At 35.6% G+C, this 25,059-nt stretch overlaps 2 protein-coding genes across 3 annotated transcripts; both read right to left on the reverse strand.

Moving 5' to 3' along the window:
• Positions 1-6,596: 6,596 nt before the first annotated feature.
• Positions 6,597-10,084, reverse strand: LOC143566680 (MACPF domain-containing protein NSL1-like). The gene is made up of 7 exons (XM_077053305.1): positions 9,759-10,084; positions 8,389-8,627; positions 8,106-8,295; positions 7,924-8,007; positions 7,668-7,851; positions 7,399-7,565; positions 6,597-7,322 (listed from the first exon to the last, which is right to left on the reverse strand). Exons 1-7 carry the CDS (start codon positions 10,029-10,031, stop codon positions 6,636-6,638), a joined length of 1,824 nt encoding a protein of 607 aa, XP_076909420.1. The 5' UTR covers positions 10,032-10,084; the 3' UTR covers positions 6,597-6,635.
• Positions 10,085-18,342: 8,258 nt separating this feature from the next.
• Positions 18,343-21,543, reverse strand: LOC143566681 (uncharacterized). Of its 2 annotated transcripts, XM_077053307.1 has the most exons (5): positions 21,408-21,543; positions 19,404-19,523; positions 19,201-19,332; positions 18,720-19,105; positions 18,343-18,638 (listed from the first exon to the last, which is right to left on the reverse strand). In XM_077053307.1, the coding sequence occupies exons 2-4, from the start codon at positions 19,514-19,516 to the stop codon at positions 18,724-18,726; spliced, it is 627 nt and encodes a 208-aa protein (XP_076909422.1). In that variant the 5' UTR covers positions 19,517-19,523; positions 21,408-21,543; the 3' UTR covers positions 18,343-18,638; positions 18,720-18,723. The 2 variants fall into 2 exon arrangements, with proteins under 2 accessions (XP_076909422.1, XP_076909421.1); XM_077053306.1 differs by lacking the exon at positions 21,408-21,543 and having other exon boundaries at positions 19,404-19,592.
• Between the last annotated feature and the right edge of the window lie 3,516 nt (positions 21,544-25,059).

A 25,059-nucleotide genomic window follows, 5' to 3' on the forward strand; every position in this document is an offset into this window, starting at 1 on the left:
AATAGATATAATTTAAAAAAAATAAAAAATTTTCGGGCCTAGCGTGGTGTCGGGCCTATGGTCGTCAACTACCATGCCTCCCCTCATGCCGGCTCTGCATTATCTATATGTATCTTGGTTTGTGTTAATATTATTAAAATAATTCACGAGCTAAAAAAAATTATTGGTGGTAAAAAAAATGTAAATATAAAGCAGTTCAAAACATTAAATACAAAAAAATAAAAGCAAATCAAACTATAAACCAATAAATGAACTGCTCGAATAGATAGGATCGTGATCTTATGCTAAGACTAGGATGTATAAATTGATTTGAAATATAAACAGTTTCGCAGTCTTTCTTCGAAACCGTTACTAAAACCATACCCAACCCGAGACTCGATTAACTTTTATATGTTTCATAGATTCGGCCATTTGGGTCTCGTGGGTCTCAAAAAGTCGCAAGTATTATCCGATTTGTGCTCACCCCTACATCCCCAAAAGGATGTTTCATGTAATTTACTCTTTTATTATATTTTATGATAATTCATAATAAGAAGTGAATCGAGTTTCTACACCATTTTGGTTTTATCTAACTTCATACATAATAACAGATTACGTTAGATCAGTTGAAGACATACGATATTATAAAAAAGAAAAAGAAAAAATAGTTACTTGTTATAAATAATGTTACAATTGCTAAATGCCCAAAGAGGACTTAAATACATAGAAAATATTACACGATCAACAATAAGCCATCTATATCTAAATGAGTTATTTGATTTTAATAATTCAATTTAACCTCTTTAGCCGGGGTTAATAATAACTTCAGAACTGTTTACAAACAATCCACTTGGATGACGATTGGCGTATATGACTAAAACCAATGCCAAAATCTAAATAACGGGTAATATGTGAAATTCATTTTCAAAAAGGACCCATTTTATAATTTGGGGTATTCAAAAGACAAAAAAATATAATTTACTGTAATATACGAAAAATCGAAACAATAAAATAATAAAGTAATAACCGTCGAATATTTGTGGTCAATTATTAGAAGTATTAATATCTCGTTAAGCAGATGAAACGCTAAATTAAGTTTAGAAGTATTAATATCTCCCTATAACTCGTCGCCGGAAAACGGCGATCTCCGCCACCCTCTTCGCCGCTTGCTGTCTCCACCATCTGCAACTCTGTTTTCTTCCGATTTAAACCGCTGCGACTTACCTCGCCTATCTAATTCGTTCTGTTCGGCCGTCAAGGTAATCGTCCGTTTCCCTACAACCTGTTTATTCTGATAACTTGTTTTTCTTTTATACCGAACTTGTTCCGGCGATGAAACCCAATAAGAACACCTAACTTGAAATCATATTTCTTTAAATAACAATAAGATGAACAAGCAATAACGTTTTCGGTAAAATCAAGCATGTTTATTTGGATCGTGTGATTTCGTTTTAACCTTTTTGTACCGGTTTCTTTTGTGACCATTCGTTAATGGATCCTTTCACCAGCCCTTGGCTTTCTTGCTATTTGTTGGTTGACTTAGGTGCTGCGAAACCGAGCGGTAGTAGTCGGGGAAGAATTGAAACATATTGAAGTTTATTTAATCTAAGTTCATCCTTGTTTTTCATTACAGTACGTAATAATGCATGATTTATATGTCTATTTAATTAATTATTATAGTTAAATAATTGATATAAATTAAATGAAGATGTCCAATACTTTAGTTAAAACAAATTTTATGATACCGTGATAAACAGATTGAGCCACCAGAATGTTGGATCAAGTACATGCTAGCATAATAATATTGCTTGGGATTGTCATGATTATTTTGCAAATAATTATCACGACCAAACCCCACTAAGCTTATTCTAACTTTTATGTTTTGAGGTACTATGCGATAGCATTACCTTGTAACGCCAATTAAATAATGAATTAAGAATCTTAAACCTGTAGTCGCCGGAAAATCCGTAAGCTAACGAATCACCATTACGATAATTTAAATTTCCTATAATTAATCCTACAAGAAACTAAACCGCAGGTTCTCACACAATTTGCGGACGACGTTGACTTTACTTTTTCTTTCGCTTTTGGTTAAGGTACGAATTCTGTTTCTTGTTACTTCGTAGTACGGTTTCTGGTTTCTTTCACTCATAGTAGTAATTATATCCCGTTACTTTATAGTGCGGTTCTGTTTTCGTTTACTTATAATATAAATTCTGATCCGCTACTTTGTAGTACGGATTTTAGTTATGCGTCAGTTATATTTTGAGTTCAGTTATGTTATATAATATATATTTGTAGCATGCAATAGATTATTTATTTTGTACTTTTTATTGCATGTTCTGGTTTGAATATGTTTAGTTATATGGTTTTAGTTTTGTATTCTGTTACCCGAGCAGTTTCTGACTTGTCATTGGGGCGTCAACGGCATGGCACTTGTCATGACAGTGCGTAGTTAAAGTTCACGGCGTCTCTAACTAGTACTTGTGAAGTATTAGGGCCACTTAGGGGCGTATGGATCGATCCTAGTTCTGTTCTGATTTCTGATTTCTGACTTCTGATTTATGGGGGATGGAAAAACGTGTGTACGCCACACGTGCCATCTCATTGGTGCATAGATTAGCTAACTGTGTACCTCTCTGTTTCTGGCTCTGGGTGATTCTGTGTACACGACTTATTTTATGGATATATTATTGTCGTGTAGTCTGATATATGTTTCTGCATCTGTTTCTGTATATGTTTATTTTTATCGTTTTATATATATATATCTGTTATTTAGTATATTGGGTTATATCAGCATCTGTATTAGTATTATATTTAGTATCTGTATTAGTTCAGTTATGGTCTAGTGCCAGTTCTATTTATGTTGCTTTTTCGTAAGTCCGTCTTTACCTATACTATTGTTCTTTCCGTTACTGGGCAATTTTTGGCTCAACCGTATTTTCTTGTTTTGTTTTTCTTATTTTGTTTTCAGGTAATCCGGGACTCGGGGAAATTAGTGATGAGAGAAAATAATGAAGTTCACGTTTTTAAAAGTTATTTCATTTTGGTTTAATAATATGACATAGGTTGCATTTATTTTTGTTGTATTTTGGATTGTAGCGTTGATTTGATATCTCTAATAGTGACACGTCAGTCGTTCCGGGTTGGGGTGTTACACTTACTCTGGTAAATATATATGTGGATATTGATCACTTGTCTATGGATTAGCAAATAATCAAATGTGCGGAGCAAAGCATGTATATATTAATAATGGTCAATGTTTATACGTTTGCTAATATTTTTTATAATAATACGGTGGCCGTCCGATTAGGACATAACAACAAAATAGTCGGTGGTGGACGGTGGGTCGAATGGATGTGTTCTTCATCATGGCGGTGATGGTGAAATAATGTCATCCACTAAACCAAGTGAACTATGGGACCAAGTAAATGCATTATTATTACTCCATATGTTGGAAACGACTTAAATTTGGTTCTAAGAGCATTTTGAGGTTTTCATTTTTTTTACAAGAGAAAATTTACTCAAATATTGGATAAATCCCTGGTATTCACTCCCAAAAATAACTTTTTACCACCAAACCAATGTTGAAGGCTATATTCTATAATAGTGATGTGAGCTTTTAGCTTTGTTGAAGAAAGATTTAAGATTAACTCGACTCAAAAGTCTTGAATATTTGATAGGAATTACTATTTTTAACAAAAGATAGTATAAATACATGTAAAAGTTATATTCAATGATCTAACTATCAATATTGATAAAAGTTACGATAAAATTCGACCTTGCATGAAACACTCATTTTTCGTAAGCATATGATATGATTTTAAGAAAACCCCTACTTTATTTATTAAGTAAGAAAATACGAGTTTTTTTTCTTGCAAGCCAGGTTATTATCAAATTATATTTTAGTTAGCTTCTTTATTGTATCTAGAGGTGGGCAAGCAACCCGGTTAACCGGACCAACCCGAAAATCAAACCGAAACCGAACCGGTTTGAAACTGATTATGTAGAACCGGTTTGGAACCGATTGAAACCGGAGGGTTGGAACCGGTTTGTAGTTTTCTCCACCAAAACCGGTTTCAAACCGGTTAACTGAACAGAAACCGGCCAAAACTGGACAAAAATCAGTCAAAACCCGAACCTGAACTGAAACTAACCATAAACAGGTTTTGACTTGTGTTGACCAAACCTAACCGGTTTTAACCCGAACCGGTTTCGAGTTTTAAACCGGTTTGTGTACCTCTAATTGTTTCCATTTTGCTTAAGTGCTACTATTTAATGCATCGGTTTCCTATAAATCGTAACCTTTGTTTGAGAAATAAAATAATCATAAACTCGTTTCTTGAAGCTTGACCTACTCAACGGGTCTCTATAAAGCGTAATACTAAGGGTTAAATGAAATTCTCATTTTCATAAAGCTAATATGAATTCTGAAATTTAATTTGAATCGATTTAAAATTGTTGTTTCGATATCAATAGATACTCGACTTTGACAAGCTTAACTTTGACTTCTACAAGCTCAACCTCAAGCCAACTGGCTTGAGGTTGAATACAGGACGAAACTAATGATAAACAAAACCTAACATCCATTCATTAAAATATTTAGGGTTGTTTTTTTTTATGGTTCTTCTATTTGTAATGTAGTTTTGCTCATTTTTATTTTTATATGATAATCAAGTTTATAAATAAAATTTGGACAAGAATAATAGCTGTCATGAATGATATTAATATATTACGAAAACTTACAAGTAAATGAAAACATTAGTAAAATAGTGGAATGGCCCATCAATTATGAGACGTTATACCAAATATCCATCTTCCACTTCTTATAAAATATTATTATATCATCTTTTTCATTTATAAAACCAAACCAAACCAAACCAAACCAAACCAAACACTTTGATTGATTTGTCACTCCACAGAACAGAACATATGGCAGTAGTTGAGTTGTTCGTACTAGGTTGCACAGGATTCGTGATGTTCCTTCATGGTGCCAATTTCATGTTCCACGCTCTAGCTCATCAGATTGCTATTCGATCTCTCAGGTATATGTTACTAATATCCTATTGATCAACTATATGAAGATCACATCTTACATAGCTTGCTTTTATGCATCATTAATATTACCATTGGTGTTCACTAAACCAGTTCATGAACTTTTTGACTTGAAGTTCATTTATGTTCATTTATTAATTAATAAACGAACAAACAAGAACAAAAATATGTGTCCCTTTAGTTAAACAAACAAACATGAGCACATGCCTTGTCTTGTGTCGTTTGTTCATTAGGGTTTGTGAACGTTCATTTACATTCGTTCTTTTAAATTTGTTTATGTTAGTTCATTTATGTTTTCGTTAATATATTCATTTAAATATTTTTGGACCATTATAACTTATCTAGTTTTGAATTACTTTTTAGGCCCAACATGTTGCTCTTCACAATACTTTTAACTGGATTTAACTTAGTTATGCTTGTTCACCTATGTTTAGTTGTGTTCGTTTGTGAACCGTTTGTTTATAGTGTTAACGAGCATACATAAACAAACACGAACAAGAAAACCTTGTTCGTGTTCAATCGTTTGTTTGGTTAAAGTTAAACGAATGAACACAAATATGCTTCGTTTGGTTCGTTGGCAAGCCTGGTGATGACAATTAATTGAAAACTTTGTTCTTGTGTTTCTAACTCTTCTTATTCATCATTACAAATTGTTTCCTAACAATAATAACACAGCAGATTAAACGGTTGTTTATTGTAATAGCGTGTACCAAGCTTAGATTGACTTGGGAGGAGAAGATTAGGCAGGATTTGATAGACTTAAACCTTTCAGGGGACATGGTTGAGGATAGGAGTTCTTGGAGACGTAGAATTAAAGCTAAGGATATTTAGGGCGATATGAATTATTAAAGGAGCTACTGTTTACCTTATTTTGGTTGCACACCATTATGCTATTTTAATGTCATATATTATATAGTTTTATTTATTAGTAGTTTTAATTCTATTACGGGCTATTACTAATTATATTATTGTTAAACTTTAATTTCATCTTATATTCCATCAAACATATATTTTTAGAGCCGATGGTCTCCCTGGAAGCCACCTCTCTATCCTATCTGGATAGAGGTACGGTGTGCCTACATCCCACCCTCCCAAGACCCTACTTATAGCTTGCTATTGGTGGGATCCCACTGGGTATGGTTGATTGATTGATTGATCGTGTACCAAGCTTACAATGAGCTTATGATCGGGCTAGAATTAATATTTGTTATTCAAACTTTTGCAGTTTTTTGGGATGTGTATGGTAACACGTAGCAGACGAGTCAATGGAGGTCCAGCATTCGGGCTTTAGCGGCATGGAAACTGTGAATATTTTTGTTACAATTTGCATAATGAGAGAGTGTAATGTAATGTAATGTATTAATGAGTATATGAAAATGACAATGACTAAGTAGGCATATAATTGCGTTAATAAATAATAAATAAACAAATAATATTAATATCTTTTATTGTCTTCTCATCAGGCTTAGGATTTAGATATCCAGGAATGTTATGTTTTGAATCTATAATTAATTATAGAGTACAAATGTACAGTTAATAATCATTTAATGATACAAATGATACAAACAATGATCTAATACAGCTATTGTACATCTTTTTTCTCACATAAACATTGAATCCTCAGACATTATAGTCAACAAAGAATACTTGACTTTGACTCTAATTCTACTACCCTCCACACACAGCTTAGCTCCGGTGACAACCCAGTACCCGGGCGGGTCTTCCGGGCCCCTCACCATTTCCTTAGTATCAACAAAACAAGACATTTTCGGCAGCCTTATAGGCGGGCCATCTGGATAAACAGCGGAATTCAGTTCCACCTTAACGGGCTTCGGTTCAGGTGTACTAACTCCTATACTAAAAGGCGTGCTCATTAGCGTTGACATTAGACCCGACTTCCGAGAGTGTGTGGATGGCCCGTCCCATTCTGACCGTCGGATCTTTCCAGATCCGATGGTTGAATATCCTAACCGAAGAAACAGAACTTTTTTCATACCAAAGCCTTTGACTTCAAACCAAGCTTTGGTCACGATGGAAGCCGAGTCATCAATAAGTGCCTCGTTGTACTCGACCGGGTAGGTGCACACGTGTGAGAATATGCTCCATTTGACCGGTTCTAAGTAGTCTTTATCAATCGGCTCGTCGCTTGGTTTGTAGCTGAAGTCATCACTAAGTTCAAGCGTTTTAGGGGCCGAAGATAGGTGTTGCAGATGGATGGCTAACCGATCACTCTTCCGTCCTTCTAAGTACAACCGGACCCCAGTCACGGGCCTATTCTCGGAACTAACCTATGGTTGACCAATCGGTGAATTAGATAAACGAGTCAAAATTTTTCATAAATACAAGCAACAATATTGATTATACCTTGATCGTGTTGACATAGAGCCGAGGACCCAAGAAAGTGAACTGAAGTGACGGTGATGGGGTTTTCTTGCGTCTCGAAGCAAGTGGAAGATCACCGTAAGCCGGGGCCCACTGTCGAGGTAACTGGAACTCTAGAAACTGTTCAAGCTCCTCGATTGGTGGTTTATCTACAAAACAAACATTTTTTTAACTTAAAACGTCAACTTAAAATTATGGTGAAAGACTGCAAGTTACTACAAGAAGCATAATACATTAATAGTAATACTCACATCTAAGGTACAGATTAATTGCGTGACACAGAAAACCGCTACCACGAACGCCACTTAAAAGTGCCACGATTGGAACAAACGACATAGAAATGACATTTGGTGACTGGGATACAGTTGAAAGCCAACTTATGTGGCTTTGACCGTTATCAACACCTCCACGCCGAATATGAATACTAAATAGATCCTAAAGATAAAAAATATATACATGTAAAGTGAAATGTCTATATTTATAAGAATATAAATACTGTGAGCTTACATCATTCTTAGACCGAGAAACAACAGACGGTCTTAGAGAATTCACGAGTACTGGAGGGAGATCCCACGCTACAGCCCGTTTATCCTGCATTACACCATGGTTGTTAATGTTAGTTTTTCTGATTATTATAACCAAGCAGGCCCGTTTGACGGCCTCTAATTCGCACTTCATCTTCAACATACCTTTTCCTTTGATGATTTATCCGAGCCTGAATCAGAAGCTTCAGAAATATGATCATCTGCTAATTGCTTCAACATATTCTGCACTTCTGTTGGCTCAAGATTTGAGCTTTGTAGCTGCTTTAGGTAAATTACATCTTTACCCCCCATCTTTACTCCGACTACAATATGAGTACCGTATTTGTCGATAAACCTGAGAATTTAATTTTCCTTGGTTTTAGAATGCATATTATGTTACAAACCGTAAAGAAAACGAGTAACATACTAAAATACTAAAATGTCATACTCAGCAAGGGCGGTAGGATCCCATGAAGACGGCACTTCTTGCTTCACTTTCTCAGATAATGCAATCTGTGTTTTTGCTAATTCAATGTTGTATAATGTGATTATGCATCCATCAAATGCTAGACTTTTTGTCGTGGGCGCGTCTCTTTGCCAACAACCTTTGTATCCAAACATCGAATTGAAATATCCGGATGGTATTTTACCAGATAACGATAATTCCTGATTAAATTGCTCTGACATCTAATAAACACAAATCATATACATATACATTAGGGGGAAAGATAACGTACAAATGAACATATATCGTTCAAATAATACGAAGCAACAAAAAGGACACACTGGCAATAATAATAATAATAATAATAATAATAATAATATAGAGTAATTATGCTATAATTAAAAAGTCGAAAAGAGTAATAATTATAGAGAAAGTTCCCAAAATAGCCCATTTATAGAATGTGGTTCCAATTTTGTCCCTCTAAATTTAAGTTTCCAACTTTGTCCCTTTGGTATCTAGTCGCCGGCGACATGTTAGCGAACACCGACGATGTGTTGACATAACATAAGGTTGACGATGTGTTATGTTGTTAACATAGGGTAGCAGCGATGCGTTAATGTTTAAAGCAGGGGTTCCAAGATGTGTTAGCTGATAACGCATCGCTGCTACCCTATGTTAGCAACATAAATGTATCTCGTCGCCGGCGACATGTTAGCGAACACCTACGATGTGTTAACATAACATAGGGTTGACGATGCGTTTATGTTGCTAACATAAGGTAGCAGCGATGCGTTATCCACTAACGCATCATGGAACCCCTGCTTTAAACATTAACGCATCGCTGCTACCCTATGTTAGCAACATAACACATCGTCAACCCTATGTTATGTTAACACATCGTATGTGTTCGCTAACATGTCGCCGGCGACAAGATACCAAAGGGACACAATTAGAAACTTGAATTTAGGGGGGACAAATTTGGAACCACATTCTATAAACGGGCTATTTTGGGAATTTTCTCATAATTATATTACACTTTACAAGTAGAGTAATTATTATTGCTCTACTTTATTTTGTTGTAAAAGTAATGATTACGCTGCAACAAAATATAACTAGAGTAATTATAATTACGCTACACTTTACAACCAGAGTAATTATTATTACTCTACTTGTACTTTGTCGAAGTAATCACCGAAACTCTCATTCATATTAAATCTAACTCATGTACATAAGTATTAACTTAGCCTTGACTTCAAAAGTCAACCCATTAGATCAATTCATAATCCACAATAGTTTTGATCAAATGAAACAAAGTTCAAGATTTGAATTAAAGTCAAAGGAAGTCAAACAACGAACAAAATAAAATAACTGACTTGATTAAACAAAAGAACATCCGAATGAAACCGCGTGCGTTCGCCTTTATCACACTTAATCGAGGGCGAAACATTAGTAACAACCACGCCACCGGGAACCACAAGATCCTTAGTCGGGTTTCCAGCAAGGTCAATCAGGGTTGACCCGGAAGGCCCGGGTTTACAAGCGGTCAACCGGATATCAGAAGTTAGATCATAGCCGTACCCGATCACCGAAACCGCCTTCTCGGCAGCTGATTGAGGATCATAGAAACTGGTCTTGTAGAAAGACATGTTGTTATTATTATTTTGTGTGTGATAGATATTGTGATAATAATAAGGTGGAATAAAATGAATGAATGAATGAATGTATGTGAATTAGTTGATGGTTTAAGAATTTGGTTTGGAGTGTGAATGGAAGGCGGCCGAATAGGTACAGTGGGTTGGTGCCACGTTGATAATTATATAAAAGTTGACTATCAATAGTCTTTCAAGTTTGAAACAATCAATGAAAGAAACATAGATACTTGCCCATTGAAATACGTTTTTGTCTTTTTGTTTTGTTCTTTTGTTTTTTTTTTAACTTATAGTTTAGTTTTATGTTTAAGATAGAAAGATAAGAATTACACGTTTGTTTAGTGTAATAACTTTTTATGGATTTTGATTAACCAGCTTGATTTTTGTTAATTAATAAATAAATTACACACCATAATTAAAGCATCATTTAGTTGTTATAACCACTGTTTTAAGGTAAATTTACATCAATTGACTTGTATTTTTATTACGAACGAAAGCCCTAAAACATCAATTTGAAATTTGAAAAAAACTTAACGTCGTTAATTTTTTTTAACGGGGTAAAATGAAAACAAACAGTGTGAAAGTTGAGACCAGTGACAATTATTTTCTAAGTTGAGATTATTATCGATAAATTGCATTAAGTTAAGATTATTAAATCCAATTTGCCTATAAAGTAAGGATTAATTATACGTTATAACTTATTAACGTTAAGATAATAAGTAACAACTCTAACTAGGAATGATAGGATTTCATTTCAATGATGAAGAAGGAATTGAACTTGCTATTAAAATACGTAGATTTTTTTTATCACACAAAATAAAATACCATTTTTCAAAACAAGTGATTCTACTAAAAAGATTGAATGGATAGTTTTAAATTTTTATAAAAACAAACCTAAAAAATAAGCAAATAGAAAATATCTATTAATTCAACTATTAGGGTTCGAGAGAGAAAACACGTTGTATAAAAGAAACACCAGATGTAGCTACGAAAAAAACTATGGTTTTCTATATCAGATAGAATCACATCCATAATTAACTGTTGTTTTTCATCTAAATTTTCTCATCAGTTTCATCTCTTCAATCTCGGGCTGTTATCTTTCTCTCCATTATCCTTCCGATAATTTTTATTATTTAACCATGTTTTTTAACTTACTTTTATTTTACCCAAAATCATTGTTTTGGCTGATGCAAGTTGAGTTAATTTCTAGCGTGAAAATAGTATTGGTAGTCATGTTTAGCCTATTTAATTTGCAAGTCATTTGTTGGGTAGATATGTTTAACTTATTTGATTAAATTTGCGAGCCAAATGCTCACTGGCCCTTGCAGTATCAAACAATTAGAAAAGTTGAAATTTACTATCTTTATTTTATATACATTTCTTTTTTAATTTATAACACATTGTAATATAATACTTATAAATGAATACAATAAACACGATCAAAATCAAACGCATACTAAAATAGTATGATATTCACACAACTTTTTGACGTACACTGAGCTACCAACCAACTATAGACAGATTGTATTTAAGTAATTACAAAAAGTAATAATATTTTTGAGTTCTATATCGAAATAGATTTTTTGTATCACAATAAAAGTTTTGATTAATGGCATGTTGTAGTGAGTGACGTTGGCATGGCAAGAGAAGTTTAAGGCTCTTTTGATTTCATTATAAAAATATATGTGTGTATATATATATTCTTTTTGTTAAAGAGTGAGTGAGTTTGGTGGAAGTTGCCCATAAGAATATAGATCTACAAGTGGGTACACTACAAAAGTGTTGTGACTTGTTAGCTTATAGTCCACGTCAGAAAAGAAAATACATCTAGCTCCTTTTGAGTCAAGTAAAGTCCCACAACCAATAGATTTTAATCTATTAACATATATATAACGATTTATTAAAATGAACCATTGTTTATTGTTATAACTTTGTAAATTGTAAACATAAAATAAATATAAATAGTTTCATTAACATACTGTCACCGACGACGACACAACCACCGTTGTTGTCGCCAACACCATCACGACCTACAACCACACCAGAACCCGAAGAACAATGCAATACCCAAAACACCAACTAATCAATCATAGTACATTCTTTTAGATAGAAATTTGACCAAGATCTCCAATCCTCCTTAAAAAATTTCAAACAATTAGTTAACCATGAGAAAGTCAACTCTTTGACATCCTCGATAATCTTTAGAGGACAAGCGTTCCTCCCGGAGAAAATTAGATCGTTTCGGTGGATCCAGCCTCCAGGTTCTCCACATCACCGCGAAAGCCGACACCAAAAGAGCCTTTTCCTCTTCGCCGAACAATTCCAACTAAGAAAAAATTGCAGCATCGCTAACACGCCTACCGGATGAATATCAACCGAAACCTTAACCCAAAGGCAAAATTGGGACCAAACCAACCTCGTGAATGCGCAATTAACCAGGATATGATCGGCATCTTCCACCGCACCACACACTTGACAGGACAGATTACCATAAGACACCCCTCTAAACGATAAGGCCTCTTTGGAAGCGATCCTCCCTTCAATCGCTCTCCAAATAAAGAAAAGGACCTTGCTTGGGACCTGCTGCAACCAAAGAAACGAATAGCTAGGAAAAGTAATGCCCTTAGCAGCCTCCAGCCCAAGACGAACTATCTTAACGTCTAAACTATTTCCCGGCCCGTTTCTCCATTGCCACTTATCTTCTCCATCAGAAACTGCTTGGGATTCAAGGATTGTCATCAACTGATGCAGCTCAGATCTTTCCTCAACAGAAGAAGGGCATCTTTTCCAACGCCACCTCCACGAAATATCTGGGCCCATTCACACATAACACTCCGTTACTTTCACCTTTTTCGAGCCAGCCAAACTGAAAATAACTGGGAAGAGATCACAAAATAAACCCGTCCCATTCCAATTAACTAACCAGAAGAAGGCCTTATCTCCCGACCCACCACGCACCTAAGAGAGGAATGAATATTCAGCCCATATTTAACAAATTCCTTGTCGAGGGAAGCTATATTTTTCCAAACACCATTCAGCGATTTCTTAACTGGAACGGTTCTATACCACCACGCGTTACCATGAAGGGCCTTAATTATAGAAGCCCATATCTGGTCCCCTTGACTTTTAATCCTCCACCACCATTTACTTAGTAACGCCACATTCATATCTTTTATAGCCCCAACCCCAAAACCACCCCTAAATTTTGCCTCTAAGATCCTTTCCCAAGCCACCCATCTGATTTTATTCAGAAGACCCGCTCCACCCTGTTAGTTGTATTTAGTTATAATTAGGGTTTTAGCCCATATAGTTGGCTAAAGCCCATGGGCCTTTTATGGGTTGATAGCTAGGGTTTATTTGTGTATAAATAGATGTAGTTGTTTATGTATTTCACACACCTTCAAGTAATAAACATTACTTTCACTACAACCATCTTCTTTACATGGTATCAGAGCTACGGCTCTCGATCCAAACCCTAGCCGCGATCTGACCCGAACCCGAGTCTGACCAGCCGTCACCAGCAGCCTTCAGATCTGAAACAAGCTCCTGCCTTGTTGTTCTGTCCTGTAACGAAATCCTTTTTTTTTTCTTTCCGACCGTGAAAGTACTGTTCACTGACGAGCACTGTTAACCGGTACTGTTCATCGCGGAAACACTGTTCACGCGGGAAGTCACTGCTCATGCCGGAAAATTACTGTTCACGCCGGAAGTCACTGTTCACTGCCGGAATTTCTGTTCACTACCGGAAAGTTACTGTTCGCTGCCGGAATTACTGTTCGCTGCCGGGGTTAACTGTTCGCTGCCGGGATTAACTGTTCACGACGAGTAACTGTTTACGCCGGAATCTGTTCCCGCCCTCCACCCGCACTTGTTACTGTTCACAGTCAATTTTCAGTTTCGTGTATCACTATGGGCGAAAATACATGTATACATTTACTAAAGAGGAGCATGATCTTATTCAACGGTTTCTTACCTCCCAGTTGCCTCATCCTCAAACCAGCTCGGCACATTCAGGTAAACCTTCTAGCCTTGACTTATCATGGGTGATTGATTCTGGAGCCACACATCACATGACTGGGAATCGGGGTATTTTTTCTAGTCTTCAAAATGTTTCCCATGCACCGGTACGTCTTGCCGATGGATCTTCATGTCCCGTTCTCGGCATATGATCCATCAGTAACTCGGAAAACCTAAAACTGTCTTCTATCCTATTTGTTCCTAAATTTCCTACCAGTCTTTGTTCAGTGAGTCAGATTACCAAACAAAACAACTGTTCTGTGACCTTTTACCCAACTCACTGCGTTTTTCATGAACTAGGAACAAATCGGGTAAATGGTACTGGTTTTGAATCAGGAGGTCTCTATCGTATATCCCCGTTTTCGCATCCTGTAGCAAACTTATGTGATTCCGCTGTCAGGGAGGCTCACTATCGGTTAGGTCATCCCTCTACAGCGGTTCTGAGGCAAATGTGACCAGATTTACCACTTTCGTCTTTTAATTTTCATTGTGAGTCGTGTCAACTTGGTAAACATACCAGGCGTCCCTATCCCCCTAGGGTGCCAAATCGAGTCAGTTCTTGTTTTGAACTGTTGAATTATGATGTATGGGGTCCTTGCCCTATCAAATCTACGTTGGGTTTTGAATATTTTATTACCTTTATTGATGATTATTCTCGCACTACTTGGGTTTATTTGTTGAAATCTCGTAGTGAGGTATTTTCCATATTTCTAGAATTTAATGCTTATGTTCAAAACCAATTTAACACCACCATTAAAACTTTACGATCTGATAATGCTAAAGAATATTTTTCCACCGACTTTTCTTCATACTTAAAAACCAACGGCATTATTCATGAATCATCGTGTGCTTATACATCTCAACAAAATGGTGTGTCCGAACGCAAATATCGTCACATATTGGATGTTGCTCGCACAATCATGATCCAATCACGTGTTCCTCATCGTTTTTGGGGAGATGCCGTTCTCACTGCCACATATCTGATTAACCGCATGCCCTCAACCGTTCTTCATGGTAAAACACACCGTTTTCTGTACTATTTCCCAACGATGATCCATTTCCTCTCGCACCTAAAGTATTTGGTTGCGTCGCCTATGTTCATGACCATAGTCCAAAAACCATCAAACTTGATCCTCGAGCCATTCGTTGTGTCTTTCTTGGTTACTCACGGGTTCAAAAAGGGTATCGATGCAATAGCCCATCACTTCACCGATACTTTACCAGTGCCGATGTCACTTTTCACGAGTCTCCTTACTTTCCCGAATGTTCCACTCCTGTTTCTGACCCGTTTCCCGACCTCGATATACCCACATCTCCCTTCATCCCCACCATTCCTGTGTCAATTCCTTTTACCGATCCAATCTCTACTGATTCTGACCCACCGACAGAATCTCCGCCACTGCTTTTCACATATGCTAGGCGGGGTAGGGGTCAAACATCAGCGACTCTAGATTCACACCCTGGCCACGACCCCGAATTACCCTCCGATACTCCGTCTACATCTGAGCAATCCACACCTCTCACTAATACATCCTTACCCGATCCAACAACCTCTGATACACCCGTTTATGATCCTCTTGGTGCCCCACTTCCCGATATACCTATTTCCTTTCGCAAGGAACCCCGGAAATGTACTCGTTACCCAATTCAGGACTATGTTGCCTACACCCACCTATCTCCTGAATCTCATGCGTACACCACTACCCTTGATTCCTACCCGATTCCCAATAATGTGACGAGCGCTCTCGCTCACCCAGGATGGAGACAGGCTATGGAAGATGAAATTGGGGCTCTAAAGTCCAATCATACATGGGATCTTGAAACACTTCCTAAAGGGAAGCGTATTGTTGGTTGTCGTTGGGTGTTTACGGTTAAACTACACCCGGATGGCTCCTTACACCGCTTAAAGGCTCGGTTGGTTGCAAAAGGGTATTCTCAGGCATATGGCATTGATTACGATGAAACCTTCTCTCCGGTTGCTAAAATGCCATCTGTCCGTATTTGTATCGCTCTTGCTGCCATTAATCATTGGCCGCTCCACCAGCTTGATGTCAAGAACGCCTTTCTTAATGGTGTTCTTGAGGAGGAGGTATATATGGAGCAGCCCCCAGGGTTCGTTGTTGAGGAGGAGGCCTCGAAAGTTTGCAGACTACGTCGTTCTCTATATGGTCTTAAACAGTCTCCCAGGGCATGGTTTGGTCGATTCTCTAGTGTTATGGGACAGTTTGGGATGACTCGGAGTGCCTACGATCACTCTGTCTTCTTTAGACACCAGAAAGGAAAGAGGATTATCGTAGTTGTTTATGTGGATGACATTATAATCACAGGTGATGACGAGGTCGGGATTATCGAACTCAAGCAGTTTCTTCAGTCTTAGTTTCAGGTCAGCGACTTAGGTCGATTGAGGTATTTCCTTGGCATAGAAGTATCCCGCTCTCCACAAGGAATACTTCTCTCCCAACGAAAGTATGTTCTTGATATGTTAACTGAATGTGGCTTACTGGGTTGTAAACCTGTTGATACCCCAATGCTTCCTACAAAGAAACTCCTCCCAAAGGAAGGAGAACCAATGAAAGATCCTGAGTGATACAGACGGTTGGTTGGTAAACTTAATTATTTAACCGTCACACGACCGGATATCTCCTTTATTGTCAGTGTTCTGAGCCAATTTATGGCTACACCATACACCGGTCACTGGGATGCTGCCCTTCGTGTCTTAAGATATCTTAAGACCTCACCTGGCTTGGGTATATTATACTCCGATCAGGGTCATTGTCGTGTAGGTGCCTTCACGGAAGAAGGAGATGGTCGGATATCAGGGTTCTCAGATGCAGATTGGGCAGGTTGTCCGATTTCTCGACGATCTACCACCGGATATTGTGTGTTTGTTGGAGGAAATCTTGTATCATGGAAAAGCAAGAAGCAACACACAGTTTCCCGGTCGAGTGCCGAATCGGAGTATAGAGCCATGGCAGATGTAACATCAGAGATGACATGGGTTCGTCGTCTTCTCAGAGAGCTTGGGGTTGTTTCTAATGACTTGATGAGGTTATACTGTGATAGTCAGTCAGCCATTCATATAGCCAAGAATCAAGTATTTCATGAGAGGACAAAACATATTGCGGTCGACTGCCACCTTATCAGAGATCGAGTAGTAGGCACACAAACTGATCCTCCTTCCATTCAACCAGTTCATGTGAAGACAAATTTTCAGCTAGTAGACATTCTAACTAAACCGCTCCGGAAAGCTCAGATAGATTTTATTTGTAACAAGTTGGGCATGATTAACATCTATGCTCCAACTTGAGGAGGAGTGTTAGTTGTATTTAGTTATAATTAGGGTTTTAGCCCATATAGTTGGCTAAAGCCCATGGGCCTTTTATGGGTTGATAGCTAGGGTTTATTTGTGTATAAATAGATGTAGTTGTTTATGTATTTCACACACCTTCAAGTAATAAACATTACTTTCACTACAACCATCTTCTTTACACACCCCACAGAAACCGTCTTCTCAACCCTTCGAGAGTTTTGAATCTTTTGATGATCATTTCCGGTGCTTTAAAGAGGAAAGCACCACTTGTATGAAACAAATTTTAAAGGCCTAAACAGTTATCTAAATTCAAAAGTACAAGGCGTCCATAAGATCAAAGAAACGTATCCTCACACACTCTTTAAAGCACCACTTGTATGAAACAAATTTTAAAGGCCTAAACAGTTATCTAAATTCAAAAGTACAAGGCGTCCATAAGATCAAAGAAACGTATCCTCACACACTCTACTACGCAACCATCACATTAAGTCGTGTGTTTCCATTTCCTTGGTTTGTAGGCTATATATTGGCCATCTCCACTTTAATGAAATTATGCAGAAAAGTTTGTTCAAGTTTAATCTCTATCTCTAAATTAAGTCTTCTTTTTCTTTTTTCTTGTGAAGAAATCCCATCAATTTTCTAGTCCAATGAGGACAAAAAGGTTACGTAACTTGGCTGACGAGGACTATTATCACATTCTAACACTTAAATTACTGATAGACGTGGAAACACTTAGAATACACAGAGACATAATATTGTATAGGATTATCAGTCATGTGTAGATACTTCAAAGTTATGTTCAGTTCAATAAAACAGACATGTTGGTAAAAATTTATAAACATGGTATCGCATAACATACGTTTCAATAATCAAAATTATGAATGCAACTTTAGCCAAAAGCACATTGGTTGCTTACGCATTAACACGGGGAGTAGAGGAGTATCAACGAAACAGACTTTTGAGGTTTGGCTACTAAGAAAGTCAACAACTTCATCTACTACTGTATCTAAAATCTAACAAAGCCCATATGAAGGCAAAATAAAAAGAATGATATACATGTCTAAACCATTCATTGTTTGACGCACGTCCTTTTTAGGCATATGTTGAAGATTACCATTTTAACAGTCATGGTAGTAAGTCAAGGAAGAACAGGAAGCTCAATCTCATTGAAAGAAAAGAAACTTACACGTCCATGTTCAACATAACAAAACTTCAGAGGAACACCTTTACATTGTCCTTCAAGATCCTCGATCTGCTTCTTAGTTGGTGGACCGCCACTAAAATAGTCAAAACAAAATAAAGCAAATACGGAGTATAAGAAACAGAATTAATGTGTCCATATTGATGCGATATCTTACCTATTTATGCAGAGAATAAACATCGGTTGCCCGGGCTAGACTTTCTGAACTTGCTGTTTGGAGGGTAAACATCAAAAACTGGTCTCAGTTCATTTATCTGCATACTGCTGAACAAATTAGCGATTTCAGTTACAGAAGCTCTTTCTTCACAACAATTCTCTGCTTCACCATCAACAGATGAAGGCACGGTTTTAACTTGTTTCATACTCCAACAAACACCGTGTCTCTTGATTATGTAACCCAAAGATTTAAGGTGTCTGTACACCTCAAACGACTCCCACGAAGATCCACCTACACCTCCTGCAACCTTCTTGTAAATATCTTCAAGTGGGATACATTTGTCATTATCATCAAACAGTTGCAGCACCCCGATCTCTGCCAAAAATCTACAAATTGTGAAACATGTTTTGAAAATTTTAATACAGTTTCACAACCATTATGGGTGCAATGCAAGTCTTATCTTGATTGAAATGTCACTTACAAAGTATCTTCAAGAAAAATGAATAATTTTCCACCGTGCATTATCCCTGTTGTTATCCACATTCGTCCTTTATTGCTAATAATTTCGGCCATACCCAACTCCTCCTTCCAACGAGCCTTGGAATCACCTTTCCTAAACAGAAATTAATCTGTTAAATATTGTGATGAAAGTGTGATACGAGGATAAATAATCCTCAAAAGTACCTAAACTGTAACTTGAGTATGTCACCGTATGCATAGCAATGACCCTCATTGTCGCTATCGGGTGAAGATACCTCTGAATCACTTGATCCACCAGCCCAATCTTCCAATTCCATGATTAAACTGGTGTTTAAAAGATAATACAAAAACTTCAGAGCAAGTAAAGAACACATGATGATTGATGCAATAAGAGAATAGTAACAATGCTCTCAAATAGGACTATTATAGCCATGAAACGGAGGATTAACAGATTCATCCTTACAGAAAGTAAATATAAGGTTGTGACGTGTTTTTTCATTTGTGTACACTACGAAAAATTTATTCAGTCAAAGGATCAGAACTTCAAGGCGGCATTATTACGTATAACCTTAAAGTAATTTGAAAGCAAAGTCTAGATTCGGTAGTCTAAAAACCAGTAGCTTCTGATCAAATGCACAAAACCTCCTCAAACACAAGTTTATATTAACGGAACTCAATACATAGTGGCAGACCCAAGTTTTTTTACCACTGGGGTCACCTTTTTTTGGTGCCTGGAATTATATCAATTCAAGGTTAGAATTTCTTAGTCAGGTCGACTTTTTTCACTTTACAATAAGAAATTCATGATATGAAAATAAGTACAGGGGATGGTTTGAAATCAGTCATAAAGCTGCATATCGGCCTCGTTGGTAAAAGTTCACATTATCAAATTCAACCCAAATGCAGCTGCATTTGTAACTTATTTGTAAAACTACTATTAATTTCAATCACACATTTAGCCATATGAAGAAATAAGCTTCCATACAAACAGAAAAATACACACATATTTAGCATATGCCAGGAAAGATGAAACTGTTACTCTTTTTTAAGAAAAGTCTATTTGATGGGTCATAGAAGCAGTTTCATTCATTCTGCAACAATACTTTGAATTAAAAATAGTAGAAAACGTATTTGATCTAGAACCTGAAAATAAAACTTTCAGCTCTCTTAAGACACATATATATCACTTGTGGATCTTAAAAAAGAACATTAACTCAATACCTAATACTTCACAGTAACAACTTGTGTGATTTTTCAAAGCAATGTGTTCTGGAGCCTCTGAAGCAAAAGGCATCAAATCAAAAAACTAAATAACCGTTCAGCATATACGAAAACAAAACCAATTTGTAAATTCATACAACATTTAAATTGCAAAAAAAAAAAAAAAAAAAAAATAGGGGTTATTAAAAATTACATAGGTCGATTACCTGTTTCTATGTTGAGAATGATGAAATAAAAAACCTTTACAATGGTCGGGGACACCAACTCACAGAAAACAGAAAGCATAGGCTTAAACTGATAGGGGACATCAATGCACAAGGGTTTTACCACTACATCAACATTGAATTTGTTCCTATGTGTTCACATCAATTATTCTTATGGGTTAACTAATCACTACGTTCTTTTATATATTACTTTTATGAAAAATTTTTAAAATCAATGCGTTCCCGTGAACTCAATTGGTGTGGGCCCGCCACTGTCAATACCAACAAAGGCTCAATCGTAAATTCTATTGATGTAACAAATCGAATAAACAGGCACATACTTTACTAGTATTTTTTGCTATAGAAAATGATATTTGACTTCAAAAACATTGCCAAAAAAATCATTTGCATAAATTAATAGTTCACTTTTGCCTATGACAAATATAAATTTCTGCTAGACGTTTCGCAAATGAACTAGAAATCTAAAGTCTTTTTAATTGTTATCTAGTTAATTTGAAACAAGTGCACAACAGTAAAATTGATAATTAATTCTATAATAAGATTGAAGCCACATTTAATTCAAGCATTTTATCAAACACCTGGTGTGCACACCTGCACACTTCACTATAAACTATCAGATAAACATACTCAATCTCAAACCACAGATGATGCCAATTAATCACAAAATACACAACTCATATGAACAAAATACAAAAAGTGCCATAAAGAATAAAGCTTTTCAATGAATTTGATAATTTAACGGATATTAATATTAAGGGCATACCTGTGCCTGTTTCGTCAATTAACTCAGAAGCATCAAGTTAATACTAAAAACTGGATCAACAATTGTTCACGGCGGAGAAATAGCGGCGGCGACGGCGGTGGGAAGAATGGGATTTGGAATCTCCGGTGGGTTTCCGATCTTCAGCTCTTAAGCCCTATAATATTTTTGGGCCTGATTAAAAGATTCTGGGCCGATATTTTTATGGGCCTATGCTTATTTCTCTGTTAAAAAGTGGGTTTTTTTTATCATGTAAATACATAAAACAAGATTGGTTATTAAATTTAATGAGGTAAAATTCAGTGTTTATGTTTTTAAATAGATTAACCATATAAAGTTGGATTTGTTTTCTAATAAATGACAATGTTACTTAAGCATAGCATAAGACAAATACACATAGATAATTACCAAATTCCTTACACATATTAACGTCCTCAGGGGCGGATTCAGTGTTCGGCCAGGGAAGTGTTTGCACCCACTCAAGTCTATAGTTTCCTTTATAAATTTGTAATATATCAGGTTCAAATACCCAAGTGACCTATCCAAAACAATTTTAGTGACTCATTCATGATTTTTTTAGTGTCCCAAACTTAACTTTTTAAATTTTAAGCCAAAAATTTAAAGCCCAAATTTAATTTTGTTATGAACAATAACAATTAAGTTCATATTAGTTAATTTTTAAGCTCAAATTTAATTTAATTGAAAAATTGGAATTATTAGTGGGAGGCAAACAAATTAGGGTGACGGCGACTTCACATGTTGTCGATGACACTGGTTATAGACCCAAAAGACAAAGATACAAAATCACCAATCAACATTATTATAATTTGGATTGTTTCAACAGGGTTGTCGATATGAAAATTCAAGAATTTGGTGATCGCTTTAATGAGATTAACACAAATTTACATCAAAACATGTTGGCTTTTAATCCGTATGATTCATTTTCCAAGTTTGATGCATCAAAATTAATGAGATTGTGTGAGTTTTATCCATATGATTTTGATAATGGGGACACAATTGTTCTTGCATCTCAACTTAGTTTGTACATTGATAGTGTGCGAAAAGATGAAAGATTTGCTAATCTGAAAGATATCGGATCTTGCTAGAGTCATGGTGGAAACAAGGAAACATATCTCTTTTCAACGGTTGAGAGATGTTTTTCGACAATGAAGATCATAAAGACAAATTTACATAATCGAACTGGTGAAGATTTTTTAAATGCTTGTGTAATTTGTAATGTTGAAAAAGAAACACTTTTAAGTGTTACGAATGAAACTGTAATTGACCATTTTTAAAAGATGAAATCACGTATAGGTCAATTGTAATATGTATTTTGTTTATCTTTAATGAAATTTATTGTTTACATTTTTATACGTAGTTTGTTTAATATAAATTTTTTACTTAACCCGTTTTGGTTTGACCCGACACATTTTGGTTTGACTTGTTTTAGTTTGAATTGACGAGTTCTAGGTTAAACTTTTTTCTTTTTTCATCCAATGACTAAATTTTTTGGATCCGCCACTGGACCGGTAGACCACACACCCTTAAATGAATAGATAAGACAATGCATTCATAATTATAGCAAATTTTATTTTTATCTTAAAGTCATGAAATTCGAATATAATTTGCATTAAATCTCAATTTTAAATGAAAACACAAGCATAATATATATTCATATTCAGATGTTTAATATTTAGGATATTTTTATGATCTTACAAAATAAAATAAAATATAAGAAACTTGTTCCCAATAATGCATCTTATAAATAGGGTTAAGTTATTCTATAAAGTGTAATAAAAATGAGAAGTGTGAGAAGCCATAAATAATTGACATGTGTCAAATGAAGACCAAAGGAAAAAGGGTATAAAAGTAATTATACACATTTTCTCTCCCCACATGCAAGTCACATGTTAATACCCCAGCATTTTAGAACATTTATAACTTTTTCGTATGATATTTTTTTTAAAAAAATAATTCATCATAATAACAAGCGTTTTTTATCTTTAATATGAGTATGATTTTTGTTATATAAAATTTAAAATAAAAATCACGTCATTGTGTCTTTCGCACGCCATTGTGTCTTTTTCACTTATCATTGTGCATTTTTTTTGTCATTGTGTCTTTTCGCACACCATTGTGTCTTTTCGCTTATAATTGTGTCTTTTTTGTCATTGTGTCTTTTCACACACCATTCTGTCTTTTCGCTTATCATTGTGTCTTTTTTCGTCATTGTGTCTTTTCGCATACCATTGTGTTTTTTTTGTCGCACACCATTGTGTCTTTTCGCACATTATTATGTTTTTTCGCTTATCATTGTGTCTTTTTTCGTCATTGTGTCATTTCGCACACCATTGTGTCTTTTCGCTTATCATTGTGTCTTTTTTCGTCATTGTGTCTTTTCGCATACCATTGTGTCTTTTCGCTTATAATTGTGTTTTTTTTGTCGCACACCACTGTGTCTTTTCGCACACTATTGTGTTTTTTCGCTTATCATTGTGTCTTTTTTTGTCATTGTGTCTTTTCGCACACCATTGTGTCTTTTCACTTATAATTGTGTTTTTTTTTCGTCATTGTGTCATTTCACACACCATTGTGTCTTTTCGCACACCATTGTGTTCATTCGCTTATCATTGTGTCTTTTTTCATCATTGTGTCTTTTTTGTTTATTGTGTTTTTCGCTTATCATTGTGTCTTTTCGCACACCATTGTGTCTTTTCGCTTATAATTGTGTCTTTTTTTGTCATTGTGTCTTTTCACACACCATTGTGTCTTTTCGCATATCATTGTGTTTATTCGCTTATCATTGTGTCTTTTTTCGTCATTGTGTCTTTTTTCTTCATTGTGTTTTTCGCTTATCATTGTGTCTTTTCGCACACCATTGTGTCTTTTCGCTTATCATTGTGTTTTTTTCGTCATTGTGTCTTTTCGTACACAGTTGTGTCTTTTTTCGCCATTGTGTCTTTTCGTACACCATTGTGTCTTTTTTCGCCGTTAATACATGTTACACAATAACTTGAAACGTAAAACCCAATGGTGAATACGTATAAAACAATGACCTAAAACGTAAGACACAATGGCGAATACGTATAACACAATGGTCTAAAACGTAACACACAACGGTGAATATATATAACACAGTGACTTGAAATGTAAAACACAATGGAAACAACATATTACACAATAACACAATGAAAAACAAAAAAACACAATTAAAAACTCATTAATTTTTTTTTATTTTTATATAACAATATGATACTCATATTAAAGATAAAAAACACCTCTTATTACGGTGAATTTTGTTAAAGAAAAATAATGTCGTATGAAAAAGTTATGGACATTTTAAAATAATTGGGGAATTGGCATGTGTCTTGCATGTGAGAGAGAAAGTCAACAAATGTGAGTTATTACCTTAATGCTCTTTTCATCAATTTTTATTTATTAAATTAATCTCAACCATTCAAATCTAAAGTCAATGAACTGGATTCTTTCTCATTCTTCTCATTTTTATTGTTCTTTTTATTTTAACTTTACCCTTTATAAATATACAGGTCAAATAATATCATATGAGAAAATAGTAAATATTATAACGTTATAAATAAAGTTATACTATATCAGCACAAAGACCCAAAGTCTTGTGAGACGACCAGGTACCGAT

Source organism: Bidens hawaiensis, unplaced genomic scaffold, assembly GCF_021521415.1.
Source record: "Bidens hawaiensis isolate Kalapana, Puna unplaced genomic scaffold, B.hawaiensis_p1.1 tig00023037_1, whole genome shotgun sequence".
NCBI lineage: Eukaryota > Viridiplantae > Streptophyta > Magnoliopsida > Asterales > Asteraceae > Bidens > Bidens hawaiensis.

Coding starts and splice junctions, on each gene's coding strand:
- LOC143566680 (XM_077053305.1), bottom strand. CDS start 10,031: ATGTCTTTCTACAAGACCAGTTTCTATGATCCTCAATCAGCTGCCGAG. Junction 8,628..9,758: donor ATGTTCTTTTGTTTAATCAA/GTCAGTTATTTT, acceptor TGTGTTTATTAG/ATGTCAGAGCAATTTAATCA. Junction 7,566..7,667: donor AATTAATCTGTACCTTAGAT/GTGAGTATTACT, acceptor TTTGTTTTGTAG/ATAAACCACCAATCGAGGAG.
- LOC143566681 (XM_077053306.1), bottom strand. CDS start 19,573: ATGTGTTCTTTACTTGCTCTGAAGTTTTTGTATTATCTTTTAAACACC. Junction 19,333..19,403: donor ATACTCAAGTTACAGTTTAG/GTACTTTTGAGG, acceptor ATTTCTGTTTAG/GAAAGGTGATTCCAAGGCTC. Junction 19,106..19,200: donor ATTTTTCTTGAAGATACTTT/GTAAGTGACATT, acceptor CACAATTTGTAG/ATTTTTGGCAGAGATCGGGG.